We start from the raw sequence: 15,292 nt of genomic DNA on the forward strand, positions 1-15,292 counted from the left end.
GTCTTTAATTTATAAAAACTAAAAAGGCAATAGAAGATCCCTTTTACTCTGTTATCATTCACAATCACACAGTAAAGATAGATTTTGACCGGCTATGCAATTCAAACCCTGTACGTTCATTAAAAGTCACTCATGATAAAATTGTGACACGGTGGGAGCGGGCAGGAGAATATATTTACCCCGGATTCCCGGCATTCCTCAAGGCAGACAGCGAAGCCAGAGCCGGGCCTCAGCAGACAGGACATTAATACACTCAGCCACATGCAGACTAATCTAGAGGCACTCTCTGTAAAACCCACAGAGATACACTAAGCAACACATTCACACTTGGAAAGAGTCTATTTCTGACACGTTACCCCCCGTCACCAGGTCCTTAACAGAGCGCAGATCCCTCTTGACAGACAAATGTCAGTTCACAGGTGACCCCCCCCCCCCCCGTTCTCGTCTGATCTAATCCACAGCTGCCTTTTTACACCACCTCCACCTGTCCCCGGGTCCCAGCCGGCTGGGGGCGCACGTGAGCGAGTGACCCGCTGGGGTTCGTTTCGGCGTGGGGGAATACTCCCGGCGCTGCACGCTGACCCTGATCTAATTCTCCCGGGGAGACAGAGGCGACTCTCTTCCAACACATTATCTACCACGAGAGCTCTGCCGCTCCCGTGCTGCACTTTGTGCCGTTCCTGGCTTTTTTTCAAGCAAGCAAGCGAGTCAAATTGAGCGAGACATCCACAACTCAATCCACGACAGAACGACTGGTTCCTCAGTGAGCGTTTGCATTGTCTCGTTGGATGAAGGACTTTATAATCTTAACGTATCTATCTGTCTGTGCTTTGGAGGAAAGACACGAAAGACAGGCAAGCAGTGAAGGATACCTTTGACAGTGTTAATTGTAAATCTGTCTCCATACATCTATTCTATTTTTTCAGCAGCGTGATTTTTGACCTGTGAGAAAGGAGCATAAAAGAAGAATTGACCTCACATTCCCCTCACTAGGAAGAACAGGGTATAATTAAGTGCAGTGTTAAAGGCACAGTGCCTCTGAGACTGTAAAACAGGGCATGAATACTGAGCAAACTGCTTCATCCCACAGGGCTCAGACCCAATCCATCCAATCCATACTTATTCATTTATTCAGGCGACTCATGGCCTCTGACTCCCTGAGAGATGTCTGACAGGTCCGACGTGGGCATTCTGTCTTCTTCAATCCTAATTTGACATAACATGTAGTGATACAGTTTTGTTTTGTTTTTTTCCCATTCCTTCCCTTTTTTTCACACATATCCCTGTTGGATGGAGCTTATTCTTGTTCCCATGACTAAAGCGTTGCTCAGTATTTGTTCAGGCAAGGGGCGCTGACATCAAACATGCCCTCCACAAGGTGTGTCACAAGTTACACAGAAAAGCGGAGCCTCTACCATCTGTTCAGCATCTGTCCAAACACTGATTCATGCATTTACACTTATACATTGTTTTAAGTGTCAGTCGCAAAGATGTGATAAGTGTTGACTCCTCTGTCTGCTGCTCCTCTTCTGTTAACCCTTTAACATGCCGTTTGTCTTCCTGTTTAAAGGCGCGAGTTCAAAGAATTCAGGTTAATTTGAAAGAGTCTGGGTCTGGATTTAAGAGTCCTGGTGTAGTTCACAGAGGGTCAGGTCAAGTACAAAGAGTTTAGGCCATGAGTCTGGTGTTTAAGGTCTGTTTGAAGAATCTGGATCCACCTTTCTTCTATCGAAAGGACCCAGTCAGATGTTTTGGCAGTTTCATAAAAAAAAAAGAGTCTGGGGCCCCGTTCACACACCTTAAACAGAAAACGTCATAACTGTATTTTGGGTGCTCAGAACCACTGAAATGCAACTTTATGAAAGATGTTCAAATCTTTGCCATGTAAACACAAAACCTTTCTGAAACTAAAACGCAAAGAGAGATGGGTTTCCCTTGAAAAGTTGTGAAAATGGGGCCTGGTGTCTCTTTTTCAGAATCTAGGTCTGATTCTAAAAATCAGACATAGTTTAAACTACTTTAAACTTAGGTGTAGTTTAAAGTTCAAAATGATGTAATAGCCCACCTCCTCCTAAATTTCTACTTTGTGTTTCTTACATCTGCTGTACATTCGAGATGGCGATGAAAAAGAAGCCTTGTATATTATTAAAGGTCTACGGTAAGAAGTTACTCAATGATTCGTTGGAAAAGAATAAAGATATATGCTGAGAAGTCGAGGTCAACTGTCACTGTTGGAATTCGTCATTGACGTAACACCCGGAGAGCAAGGTGTGCGAGTGTTGTGACAGAAGGGCTCAAGCAGGCAACTTTACATCCGTTTATGAGCAGTTTAAGTCAAAGTATGCGGCATAAATATATAATCAGGATTAAACTAAAGATAATTAACATTGTGGAATTTTAAATAATATCTGTTTGTATGCAAAGAGTTTATTTCTGGTATGAGAAATAATCTTTGCTTTTCTGCTCTGAGAGGAGGGTAAAGGGTTTTAATGCCGAGGTGGTACCAGGACAGGATTTCTTTGTTTTACCATTATTAACTACTCTGTACGTATCATCAATAACTCAATATTCCTTACGTTGCTCGATAGAGGAAGTCTCAAGAGGCTCCTGAACTCAGACTGCTTGTAGCTGGATTCAGTTCGTCATGGTAGAATTTTGTCTATATTTCATAAAGAGGAGAGTTTATAGATTCATTTTGCTGCTATGAATCAAAACAAATTGAAAGGTATCCATATTTTTAGTGTAAAATAATCATTGAAGTGATCACCTGTCGTAATTAGTAAATCATGTTACGATGATGCCACTGACTTGTTTAGTGGCACTGAAACGGAGCAATATACTGACTTTATTACCAGGAGTACGATGTAAGTGACGATAAAAACAATCTGCCTTAACTAAAAGAACTGACAGATTTCCAATTTTTTCCTGCCATTGCCAAAAAAATCAATAAATGATGGAAAACATGACCTCTGAATGGATCTGCAGCAATTATTCCATGTGATTATTTCACAAAAGTACCATATATATATATATATATATATATATATATATATATATATATATATATATATATATATATATATATATATATGCAGTGCATTATAGTTGCTAATAAGCACATTTCTGCATATTGACACTAAGATGGTAAATATTGTAAACATTATTAGCATGCGTGTACATGTCAACATGCTAATAATAGAAAGTAGTTCAAAGCTTTTCTGTGTCCTCCACTGTCTGATTTAAGTTTTTCATCCTTTAATACAGACATTGACATGAGACTTGTCTTTGATTCATTTCCAAGAGAAATCATACCAAATAAAGAATGGATATACTGTAATGAATAATATCCATGCATACGTGTTTGTGTTTCAATTAGACCTAAATGTTTTTGTCAAAGTTTTTTGGGTTTTTAAACCATAATACATTCAAATAACTTCTTTAAAACAAGACCAGTGTTCTTCATGACTCCTGAACAAAAAGAGAGACCAGCGTTTATTGTGACTCAAATGTAATTCTAACGTTTCACAAAATACATTGTGAGGCTTTGCTGCTACTCGTTTGGTCAAACAGACATCAGTTATGATCTTAATGGGATTTACCGAGCTAGATAAAGGCTAAATTAAATTAAAAAAAATTAAAAAAGAGGTTGGATCATTTAATTTCTCATTAACTAATTAGCTAAATTGTGTCTGATAATATCATGTAAATTCTGAGAATAATTTTAATTAACTGTAATCATCCAATCAACCAACAGTTTGATCACAAGCGAATAAAAGCCTGATTGTCGGTGATGTCCTCAGCTGTCAGTGTCCGACTGCAGAGTCAGGGAATCTGTGACAAAACAACAACCCGACGTGCAGCACGACAGCGACTATGGCAGCGAAAACAATGACTTAACGGAGGAATAGGCTGAAATAACCCTTCCGTCTATCCTTTGGTTTCCCAGACTTCCTGTTTGACAGAACTAAATCCCTGTTGATGCGAGGCTTTCCGCCCCTTTCTCTCTGTTTCTGTCTCACTCCTCTTTTTTTTTTTTTTAGACCATTTCTTTTTCACTCTTCGGGTCACTGAGGGCTGGCCTAATCTATTTTTTCCTCTGCTTGCAGGGTACAGTAACCATGAGGCGGGGGAGGACGAGATGGGGGGTAAAAAACAGAGGCCGAGGACACAGACGGGTGGACATGAAGCGGAGTTGGGGGAAAAGGTGAAACAGCTTGAAATAGAGAGCTAAATACAGAGAGCACTGGAGAAAATATGAGAAAAGGGGGGTAGCCAGTATGGGAGGAGTGAGTTCCTCCTGAGGAAAGAGTGAAGAGAATGGACTGAATATGTTGTGCGCTCAGGCTACGATTCACTGCTCTCCAACTCCCAACACCCTTGCGGTGGTGTTAGCGGATGTTTCGTGAACTGTATGTAGCTTCCGGGCTGAATAAGCGTATTACAGTGCGAGAGTGGTCTGTGCTTTAGGTGATCAATCAACCCCAAGGAAGAGACAAGCACTTTATAACCATCAGAGGCTGGAAACGCAAAGCAACGAGGAGCAAAACACTGCTCCAAACATCATTACACAAGGCTCTTGTCCACAGTGAGAAGGCCTGGCGTTTTCTCCTCAAACATACGGCCCGGCGCTATCTCATTAGTTTTATGCAACGACGACGTGACAGACGAGACAGTGCAGTCCATCATCATCACACCTCACTGGCAGAACTATGCGGAGGAAGGAATGCTGATAAGTTCGGGAAGTGAAAAGGATAATGCCGCACGTCGGGAAATATGTAGCCGTCAACCCGGAAACATCTCGTGATCCAACACCATAAAACAATGACTGTCGAGTGCGAGACAGCGTTCCAGAGAGGATGCCCCCACACCCCCCACCCCTCCTGGAAGGATGAGCTCTTCATCCCCCGGGCCCCAGCTCATGAGGATGTGATTTTGTTTTGTTGCACCTCTTGAAAACGAGTGGCGGTGCTGAGAGGGGAGTGGAAACACACAGTCTGGGACGAGGCGGGATCCAGCTGGCAGGGGCCGGTGGAGCCGACACAAGGACAAAGCTCCTGGCTGTGCTGGTATGGCTTCCAAACAGGACAACACACGGTTGTGCCAAATAGCCTTTGGCAACATCGCGGAAGCCACAAAGGCCGCCCATCTGTAATTTATTTACATGCCTTTAAATTTGTCAGTGACGTTCATGCCCTTGATAAACCCCTTTGAGCCACGGAGGAAGTGCAGACAGACACGCGAACCGAATCAGCCGTCTTGAACGCAACATGGCCGGGATGGTGTGTTTGTGATTGGTCAACGCTACAAATCGAAGCAGGACCGATCCAGAAAGCGACACACTCGTATAGAGGTGGTGAAAACTTGCTGAGGGCACGTAGAGTGAATCGTGTGTGCGGCTTGTTTCATTTACCGACATCCCACACCGGCGTGGGCAAATGAGCTGCCACAGAGGTGTAAACACAGCCAATCAACCAGAAAACGAAAGCGGAGAAGCTTTCCCAGAAGGCCACACGGCCAGTTATTCGATATTTCAGATCAGCTGCAGACCGGGGAGGCACTAGTATGGGAAGTATTCAACCAGCACGGCCAGTAAGTCTGTGCAAACTTTTGAAAACGGGAGTGCCAGTACATCACACCCCCCCACCACCACCACCACCACCCCCATTGTCCCCTCCATCAACACACAAACACACAACCCCTTTTGGCTCAGACAAATTTGCCTCATACGGTTTCATCTGCTTCTATTAAATTCTGTTTGTATTTCCAGTTTATTTGAAGCTCTACTCATCCCTCCATTTTTGCTTTGAGAAAGAAAAAAAAACAAAAAAAACCCCAAAGCTTTGGCAAGTGGTCAGAAGATAAATGTATGTCAAATAAATTACAAGTTTGTCATCTCGCGCTGAAATACCTCACAGGGGAGCAGAAAGCAGGGATCTGTATGAAAAACCCAGATTTTTCTGATCTCATTCCATCAAAGAGCTGTCAGAACCCAGGGCTAATATTTAATGTAATAGACATTTAATGTCGCTAATCAATAATAAATGCTTTTAGCCTATCTTGTAGTGGCGCAAGAGTTTTCTGAGCTTCTCCCCCACCAAAAAAACAATGACAGACAAAATTAGACTGTATAGATTACCTGCTGACCACAACCTTCCCTCGAGGCTGTGAAAACGCTGCGTGGAGCAATTTCTGACCTGTTTTCCATCCCTGTGGGACACAGCGGGGCCCTCGCCGGTCCACCACTCGTCTGTAGCCCGTGAGAAGTCCTTCGTTTGCACATTACAGACTCGCCCCGAACAAACTCCATGAAGAGTGCAACGTGCCGCCTGCTCATGCATCACATTGCCTGTGTTCTTGCTTCACCTTCACTTTTAAGGACGAAGAAGTTCAACCCAGCGAAATATAGCTCGCCCTTGTCCCGACAAGTTATATCAAATGAGTCCGGAAGACATCCACTGCGGGTCAAGGCAATATTTTGAGGGACTGGAGGTCCTCGTGGAGCGACGCAACACCAACTGATCTCAACACTGCACCGTCACTGATGCTCCTCACTGCCTTTCAAACCTCCAGCAGATTTGTGAAGGAAAATCGCTATTATTTGATCTGACATCCTCGAACAGCATTATAAACTTTGTTATCAGTTGCAGTTTGTCAATGAATGCTGAATTTCAAACTACTATTGTGCATCTCTCCGAATTAATATAGTGTCAAACATGAATCCAAGAGCATAACTTACATTTTCCGGCTGTAATCGAGCTTTTGTCGGTAATATAGCAACATAACCCCCCCTCCCCCTCTTTATCTTTTCTTATTTCACAAACAGCAATGGTACCTAATTAGTCTTTGTTATGATAGAAAACAAGAGCGCCAAGCATTTTCATCAGGTGTGAAGAAATCTAGGTCACACTATTTCACATTTGCATGCAAATTTGCTTTGTTTCCTGCCAGTTTTCAAATGATTTTCAGATTTCACTTGTAAGCTAAGGTTTCATTTGGAACCGGGAAATAACCCAAGCATGTTAATCCTTTAAAGCCGGTCACACAGAGCGTGAATTAGACTGTCTCAGACAGGGTTTTCTGAGACTAAATCTCTGGGCCAATTCAGAGCACATGGCCATCACAGAAATCTCTGAATTCGATCTGGTCTGAGAGGCAGTCTGAGCCCGTGATGGAGCGCTTTCAAATATCTCCAGACTTTAAAACATATTTGAAGTTCTATGGGAAGTGGTGGCGACACACGAGACCCATTTGGATGGGAGTGAGTTGGAAAAAAGTGCCAGAAAATGTGTAAATAGCAAATAGACATTACTTTTATGGCACACTTTTTTTTTTTTTTTTTTACCACTTCAGCAGACTCAGTGTACCTCACGTAATCAGGAAGCCTCACTCAGGAGCGCTGTGATGTCGCTACAGTCATTGACATTTGGTGGCTTTTATCCTTTAAATGAAATGCATAAAATGAGAGCATCAAACAGTGTGCGGCCCACTTATGGCAATCTTAAGAGCGGTTTGTACGTCATCCCTGCAGTCTTTGTAGAAAGCACAGCCATTGCAATCTAAAAAGAGACTCACTCTCTTTGAAAACTGACCTCTATCCCTTATTGTCTCTTTTTTTCTCATCTCGTGTGTGTGTGTGATGTGATGTACCAATGATTTTCCAAGCAATCACAGAAGCTCTCGAGCTGGCTCCGTTTGAACCCCCCCCCCCACCACCACCACCACCACCAACCCAAACTACTACTGAGCATCTCATTCGGAAATAAGCCCCATTAAAAACCTCACTAAAACCCCAGGATTGAATTGTTGCACCAGATTCAATCACAGCGCCCGTCAAACTGTCAGCCGTCAAGACAATCACATATCAAAATGTCCGACGACTCAAACGCCTTTTTTTTTTCGGAGGGAAATTATCATGCAAAGTGGAAAACAAAATGTTAAATAGCTTTCCTCCTGCAGCGTATAGCTCCGCTTGAAACCCCCGGAAAGACAAGGAGAAGCTCTGCGGGGTGGGGGGGGACAAAATCCCTAACAACCAAATCCAAGTCAAGAATCTTTTAATGTCTGAACCTCTCATCTGCGCCACGACCGTTTAGAAGCCACACTCCTGCATGACTGAGACAAGAAAACCACCGCGGAGGCAGTTGTTGAACGTAAGCAGACGCAGAAGCTCTCAGAGCTTTGATTTATGAGCCAGAACGGTCTCATACTCTCATACCGAGACCCGGGAAACTCTTTGTCCTCCAGGAAATTTGGGCTTGCGCCATTAGCAATTAACAAAACTCTGGAACAACCTTGCCTTTAGTGAACTGGGACTAAAGCGGCATTATAAGAGGTAAACAACAACACAGTCAACAATAATAGCTATTGTTGAAACTCTTTCGGTCGGGGCTGCAGCTAATGAGATAAAGCAAGGATAAATCCTTTCAGCCTTAATCTTGTTTCAGGAGAGTGAGATAAATTACAGGAAGATATAAAGTGGACGTTTTACTCGTCGAGGCCCGGATGCCCCCGGCATCTCTGGCAAGATGCTCTTCATTAGCGGCTTTCAACAAGAGCAGACAAAAGCACAAAAAAAGGGGGGAGCATGACACCGACATCGCCAGCAAATCATGAGGTTGACTTCACTTTCACCGCCTGGAAAAACTGTCCGCCACTTTTACTCCTCTCCTTCAGTCAAACAAGTGCTGATTTTAAGGCCCATTTTCTCAAATTTCCATTTTTTTTTTTTATTTTTTTTATAAGAAACGTTAGGATTGTTGTTCTTTCTCTAGCACTTCATAAAAATGAGTCATGTGACACATGCTATGATCCTAAACATACACAAACAGATACAAATATTGTGTTGTCTTGTCAATTTCACCAATTACAATAAGCCACAGTGGATTTGATGTTGTTTATTTTCACTCTCTTAGAGACATTCGGGCTGCCGCTGCATGACATTAGAGTTGAGAGTGAAGACAAAGCGACTGCAGTGTGAAATAAAGTTCATTTGGAGGTCAAAACAGGTAAAAACACAACTAACCTCACTAATTCTAATCAGTGTTCACGATACTAGTCTTTCATTTTGCATTTTGCACAGTGATGCACTTTACTTTGCAGTGCAAGTTAAGACCCCAGCTAAACAAGTTTCACGTTTACAAGGCAACGTTTGGAAATCAACGTTCATTTCCACGGAAACCAAAACAATGCTGAAACAGATGTAAAGTTTCATCATCAGTTTAAAGTTCCTAAGTTTTGAAGGTTTATGTTGTTATGAGAGTGAGGTAGGTTGTATTAATTGATTAATTTCCAAGTTATCGTGTTAATTTTTTGTTGTTTGCCAGAAATACATTTTATTGGTTGTCAGTCAAAAGAAATAGGGAGTTTTTGGTATTAAAAATCATTTGCATCCCTAGTTTTTAGGGGGGTTTTCTCTCTCTATTTCTGCTCCATTGTGCATCGCTGAGTTGTAGGTGATAGATGCAATACACTGAACGGCTCATTCCACTTTGCTTCGGAGACGCCTCTGCCCTTCGGCTCACCAACTTAAAAAGATCTCATCCCCTGTATTGTACGCTGCCTCCTCTGACTCCCACCTCCTCCTCCTCCTCCTAAACTCCCGCACGCCTTGATTTGTGACTCCAAGAAAGAGACAAATCTCAAAAAAAAAAAGAAAAGAAAGACAGACAGACAGGAATTTCTTTTTTTAATCCTACCACCGAAAATAGCAGCTTGCTGTAAAGCTGTGTGCGTGAGGTTGCTGTGAGACGAAAAGAAGCTTTCCTTTACATGAAAGTGCACATTTCTGAATAAAGCAGCCAGCCTTCGCCATGATCATCCTGCATATTATACATCATTAATACTGATGTTCCTGAGCAGCTGAACCTTTTCCAACCAAGGCTTGGCATGTTGTGACAGTCCACCGTCAAGTCATAATTCGTAAATTCACAAAAAAATTCTGTCAGGTCTGTCAAATGCGCCTGCAGACGGCTTCTCCGTCACGTCGCTGTTATTGAAGTGACAAGGACTGTAAACTGCAGCGTGGCGAGCTGCAGTACGCAACCAATGGCCTTTGAGTTAATGAGAGGCTGCAGCGCCACAGCTCCTCAAACGAGGGCAGAGAAACTCGCAGCTTCAATTGAAGCCTCTTCTCTGTGTGTGTGTGTGTGTGTGTGTGTGTGTGTGTGTGTGTGTGTGTGTGTGTGTGTGTGTGTGTGTGTGTGTGTGTGTGTGTGTGTGTGTGTGTGTGTGTGTGTGTGTGCCTGCGTGTGTGTGTGTGTGTGCCTGCGTGTGTGTGTGTGTAAACAAAGCTTGGGCGGCGAGTCCACTCACGGTCATCAAACAAACAAACAAACAACAAGAAAAGATGTTCTGAGGCTTCTAGTTGTAAAATGAGCCGAATCCACGTTAAAAAGTGGGTTCCTTTCTGAATTACATGTTTTGGGTGTGTTCATGAGCACAAATGATTTATTTTTTGTCTTCCTTTTCCATCATCTCACCAGTCAAATTCCAAACAAAAGAATATGAATGGAGGCCAGACGTCTGCTGTCTGTACGAGAGCAGGCAAAGAAAATTACTGGTCGGAGCAAAATACAGGAAAAGTATTATAAGACTCGGCTTTGCACTGAAGGTTGTTTTTTCCTCATCAAATTATATGTCTCTTTATACGTATTTACAATACGCGAGCCCAATCTCAAACTTGTGGAACCCGAGCCACACACGACAAAGCCACAGGCATGAAATATTGACAACATGGGACACTTTCATCCACTTTTTATAACCACTTTACCCGGCTTAAGGTCACAGGGGGGTCTGGAGCAGAGCACAGCATCACATGGCCCACACAAAGAAACACACACAGGCCATTAATTAACACAGATGCTTGTGGACTGCGGGAGGAAACTGGAGTAGTAGTAAAAAAAAAAGCACATGCATGCATAGAGAGAACATGCAACCTCCACACAGAGACACTTAACGTTTTCAAACTGAGGTAAGGATGCGTCGCTGTGAATGTTTCTTCTAACCGCTGACAGGACCTTCAGTGCCACAACTCAATGGGTTATGAAAACATGGGAAACCGGCATCCCGCAGCCCACCATCAGCACCCCCCCACCATCCCCATTCACTGCAGCTCGCCAGCCAAAAGTTTTTTTCTTATTGGTTGTGTAAAGAGTAAAGCCACACAACCACATTTGAACCTCATTTCTATAGTAAATAACCTATAATTACTGTAATAAATCAAATCTTCCATTAAATTAGGAGCCCTAATCCTGATGCATGCTTGTGCTCGAAGTGCTCGGTCATAATTTGGATCCAACTTTTGTGACGTTAGTATTAATAAAGTTGCTCATCCCTGGTTTAGGATGTGACAATATTTAAAAAAAAAAACTAAATTAAAAGCAGAGAAATGGAGCAGGGGAGGCCCCCAGGAAAAGGAATTTATGAGGCTTCCTTTGGCACAAGAAACCCCTCTTCCCTTAACCCGAGTACTTGATTACAGTTTCTCCTGTTGATGCAGGGGAAGGTGTTTCTATTCATAGTTTCCCTCAGTGTAGCTGTGTAGCTACACAGTGTAGCTGTGTAGTTTGTGCAATTGTCCTACATTTAGCGATAAAATGAGGCATCCAGCACCACGTGGGGTATGTTGTACATGTCGGGAGGGACGTTCCTGTCTTCATCTCGTCATTACAGGACTTCCCACCATACCACCGTCAAACAGATGCACCAACATGAGCTTCTAAACACCATCGAACACACAAGTCATGTTGAAAACTGAAGGGTGAATTCATCCTGGGAGACGAAGCCGAGGCAAACACTTGTTGCACACTGTTTGACAATCCTAATGTCATTAAATCTGAATAAATTCCTGGTAATGACAGGTTTAAACTCCAATGGTAAAAAAAAAGAGCCATGAGGTCTCGATGGGAGACGGTTCATTTCCTGTGCAGTACCAAAGGAAACAAAGGCTTCACAGCAGGTTTGTTGGCCAAAGATAAGAATCAGGATCTGTGTGCCTTATTCGCTTTCCCCTGCTGTGTAATTTACTTTAATGTTTTGTTATAACACGAGCTGGGAACAAATTTGATGAGACGTTAATTAAAGCCATCCAGACACCCGTAATCTCTATAAACATCAGAGGAATTACAGAGAATGTGAGGTCTTCGGATGAAAAAAACCATAATCATCATAAGTGACCCGACTGTTGAAAAGTCCAGACTCTCAAGCCACAGGCAAAACAAAATAAAAAAACCCAAAACCAAAAACAACCCCTCACCTCCAACGAACTGGATGCCACCCGCCACGCGCCCGATGGTGCGCGAGATGAGGTCGGAGATGCAGCAGCCCATGAGCGCCGTGAGCGCCACCAGCAGGAGGAGGCCGCAGCCCACGCCCGTCACCACCGTGCAGATCCTCCACTCCAGGCTCGGGATGCCGTGGAAGGAGGCGTAGCGGCCGCACTGCTCCAGCATGACGGTGGCCTGCCGCTCCTCGTCCCTCACCGGGTAGGAGCAGCGGCGGAACGTGCCGAAGGACACCGGCTTGTCCATCTGCGTCCCCAGCAGCCAGTAGGGCATGAAGAAGCCGACGCAGGAGGCGGCGGCGCACAACAGGGACAGCAGGGCCCAGACCACGCCCGCACACGTCAGACTGGACGCCATAGTCAACGGCCTGCGGAGGGGCTTTCACACGGTGGCTGAACTGGAGGGCGCTTTTTTTTTTTTTTTTTACGGGAGCAGTTGCTGTGTTGCAGGAAACCTGGCGGAGAGCATTTAACAGCAGCAGTCTTCACCTTCGCCGCATCTCAGGGTCCCTGTCAGCAGGAGAGCAAACAGCCACACGTTAAAACGAGCAGGGGAAGAAACAAAAACAATAAAAACAACAGATACACATGACTGAAAGCTCTTAATTTGTCACTGTGTATTCATATTTAGCCATGGGGAGGAAGTAATGGATTACAAACACTCACAGTACATATATAATCATAAGTTCCTCCTGCGGATGGCCCCAGTAGCCAATAACTTAACTTTTTACTTTTTCTACTTTCACTTGTATTTGATGTATTTTCTTTTATGTACTTCATTGTAAATGTGCTTCGAACACTGTAGATATTCTTTAACTACCTCATAGTTTTAATTTGAAAGCATATTATTTTACAGGTCCAGCCCACTAAAGATGAAATTGGTCAGTATGTGGAACAAGAAGTGAAAAATGTTTGACACCCCTGATATACAGGTACAAAACTTCAACTACTTGCCTGGAAATAAATGTGGTTAGAATTTCATCAATACTTTAATGGTGCTTTTACTTGACTATTTTCAAGCAACAGTACTCTAACTTGCACTTTTGCATTTGTTGTACTTAAGTACAACTTTTTATTACACTTTTCAACCTGTGCTATGAACACATCAATGAGAATGAGAGATAACACAATGCAGGAACAAAGTATTACTCAATGACATGATCCAGTAGAAATGTTTTAACCACGTTTGATTTGTTATGTCCGAACAAAACAATCAAAGTTCATGATTAGTTACTGATGATCAATTCCATGTATTTCTCTAGCGTCTCTTACCATAAAACTACACTAAAATTAGGAATAACTAATAATCTGCATAATTCATGAGAATCCATTTAATGTCATTGTTAATAAATGGTAACCATGAATATTAACAAAATACAGTCAGAATAAAGTAAAATAATCAATTCGAGTCCAATGAGCTAGAAACGTTAAAGAACTTTAGAACAAAAGCACAACTACTACTATCTCACTGCAAATTGGACTCAAATACAAGTTAATGTACTTGGAAATACTCTAGTAAAAGTTCTCTTCTCAAAGACTACTGAAAGTTCATTACTGCTGAAATACAATTTCGTTGTGATTGAAGGCTTTCCATTCACTTCAGCTGTTTGAAATACCTACATTTAAACAACTAATTTCTCAGACAAACGAAGTACATCGAAAAAACAGCAAATTGAATTTACTCTTAGAGAAAAATAAACAATCGCCGTGTATTTTTTCTGTTAAAAGCCGAAATTCTGCAGGAATCCAGATCAAAAAGTGTGTATATCTAAATTGTGACTATTCTGTACAGTCTGAATCTGAAAAAGTTAATGTGCAGAGTCAACAATCATCACTCTGCAGAATGTTTTTAAGGAGATGTGCACATTTGAACGTTTATCCACTGAAGCTAAACAAAAAGGATGTGAGCTTAGATGGAACTGTATCTTAAAACATTGTAAAACTACTTTTTAAAAAAAAAATTTTTTATGAAGTAACGGGATCATATGGAGCAGAAGTGAAGCAGTCCCGATTTGTCATGTGGCCCCTCTGGAAAATGAATAGCCCACCCCGTCACTCAAGTACATTTCATCCTGGAAAAAACATTCATGCAAGTACACGTAAATACTTAAATACTCCATTACTGTAAAGCAAGTATTTGTGTCACTTTTACTTAATTAGTAATTTCATAATTAATAAAAAAAAAAAAAAAATCTTAAAACGACTCAGAATAACACAGGGGTGTATGCACATAATGACAACCAATCCGACAAGTTGGAAAAATGTGAATAATTGCGCACGGTTAGAGACAAATCACTTTCATTTTGAAGACAGTGTCTTATTATAATTCTTCAAGTAGAATAATCACATGATCGTATAAAAACTACACACATCACAAACCGTGCTTTGTTATAGAGCATGAAATAGGGTGTAATTTAATGTGGAATGTGTTTCCCTGCAGCAGCAGCAGCAGCAGTCTCCTCCAGAGCGCACCGGGCGTCCTGGCTGAGTGTGGCCGAGAAGCGCGCTTCACGGAGCGGGCGCAGGGAGCTTACATGCTGGGAGACGGCGGCGGCTTCCATCCGCGGACTCCAGCTGTGTTTGGTCTCGGTGCAAACTTTTCCTCAGTCGCAGAAAGTGTGGAGGGGATGGAAATAAAAGAAACGCAGGATCGACCTGAGATAGTAAATCCAGAAAAGTGTGCGTCCACAGATCGCTCCCAGCTCAGCGGCGCGTCTCCCGGAGCTCCTGATCGGTTATTCCTCCCCAGAAACGAGCGGCTCTGAGGGACTCAAGGAGCGGACTCTGGTTTCCACATTCCTGCCCTCTGAGAGAGAGAGAGAGAGAGAGAGAGAGAGAGCGAGAGAGGGGCGGGGAGGGGAGAAACACTCCCGGGGGGGTTACCATCAATCACACTGATCCCACCCAGAGGCCGGACTCCTCCACTACCATTCCCATAGACGCACGATGCGTTCAGGGATGGCTCGGAAAACCAAAACTTCCTCATGTCTGCGCTACACATTCAATAGAATA

General features: G+C 43.0%; 1 protein-coding gene across 1 annotated transcript in view; it reads right to left on the bottom strand.

The window, feature by feature from the left end:
- LOC308134982 (LHFPL tetraspan subfamily member 6 protein) overlaps positions 1 to 15,074 on the bottom strand; it is a 53,890-nt gene extending 38,816 nt beyond the window's left edge. The window contains exons 1-2 of the mRNA XM_080502845.1: positions 14,815 to 15,074; positions 12,254 to 12,790 (exon numbers count right to left, since the gene is read on the bottom strand). Of these exons, the coding sequence (XP_080358971.1) occupies positions 12,254 to 12,638 (385 nt within the window). The 5' untranslated portion in view covers positions 12,639 to 12,790; positions 14,815 to 15,074. The remainder of the gene's footprint in view (positions 1 to 12,253; positions 12,791 to 14,814) is intronic.
- Positions 15,075 to 15,292: the final 218 nt, after the last annotated feature.

Source organism: Blennius ocellaris, assembly GCF_963422515.1.
Source record: "Blennius ocellaris genome assembly, chromosome: 2".
NCBI classification, from domain to species: domain Eukaryota; kingdom Metazoa; phylum Chordata; class Actinopteri; order Blenniiformes; family Blenniidae; genus Blennius; species Blennius ocellaris.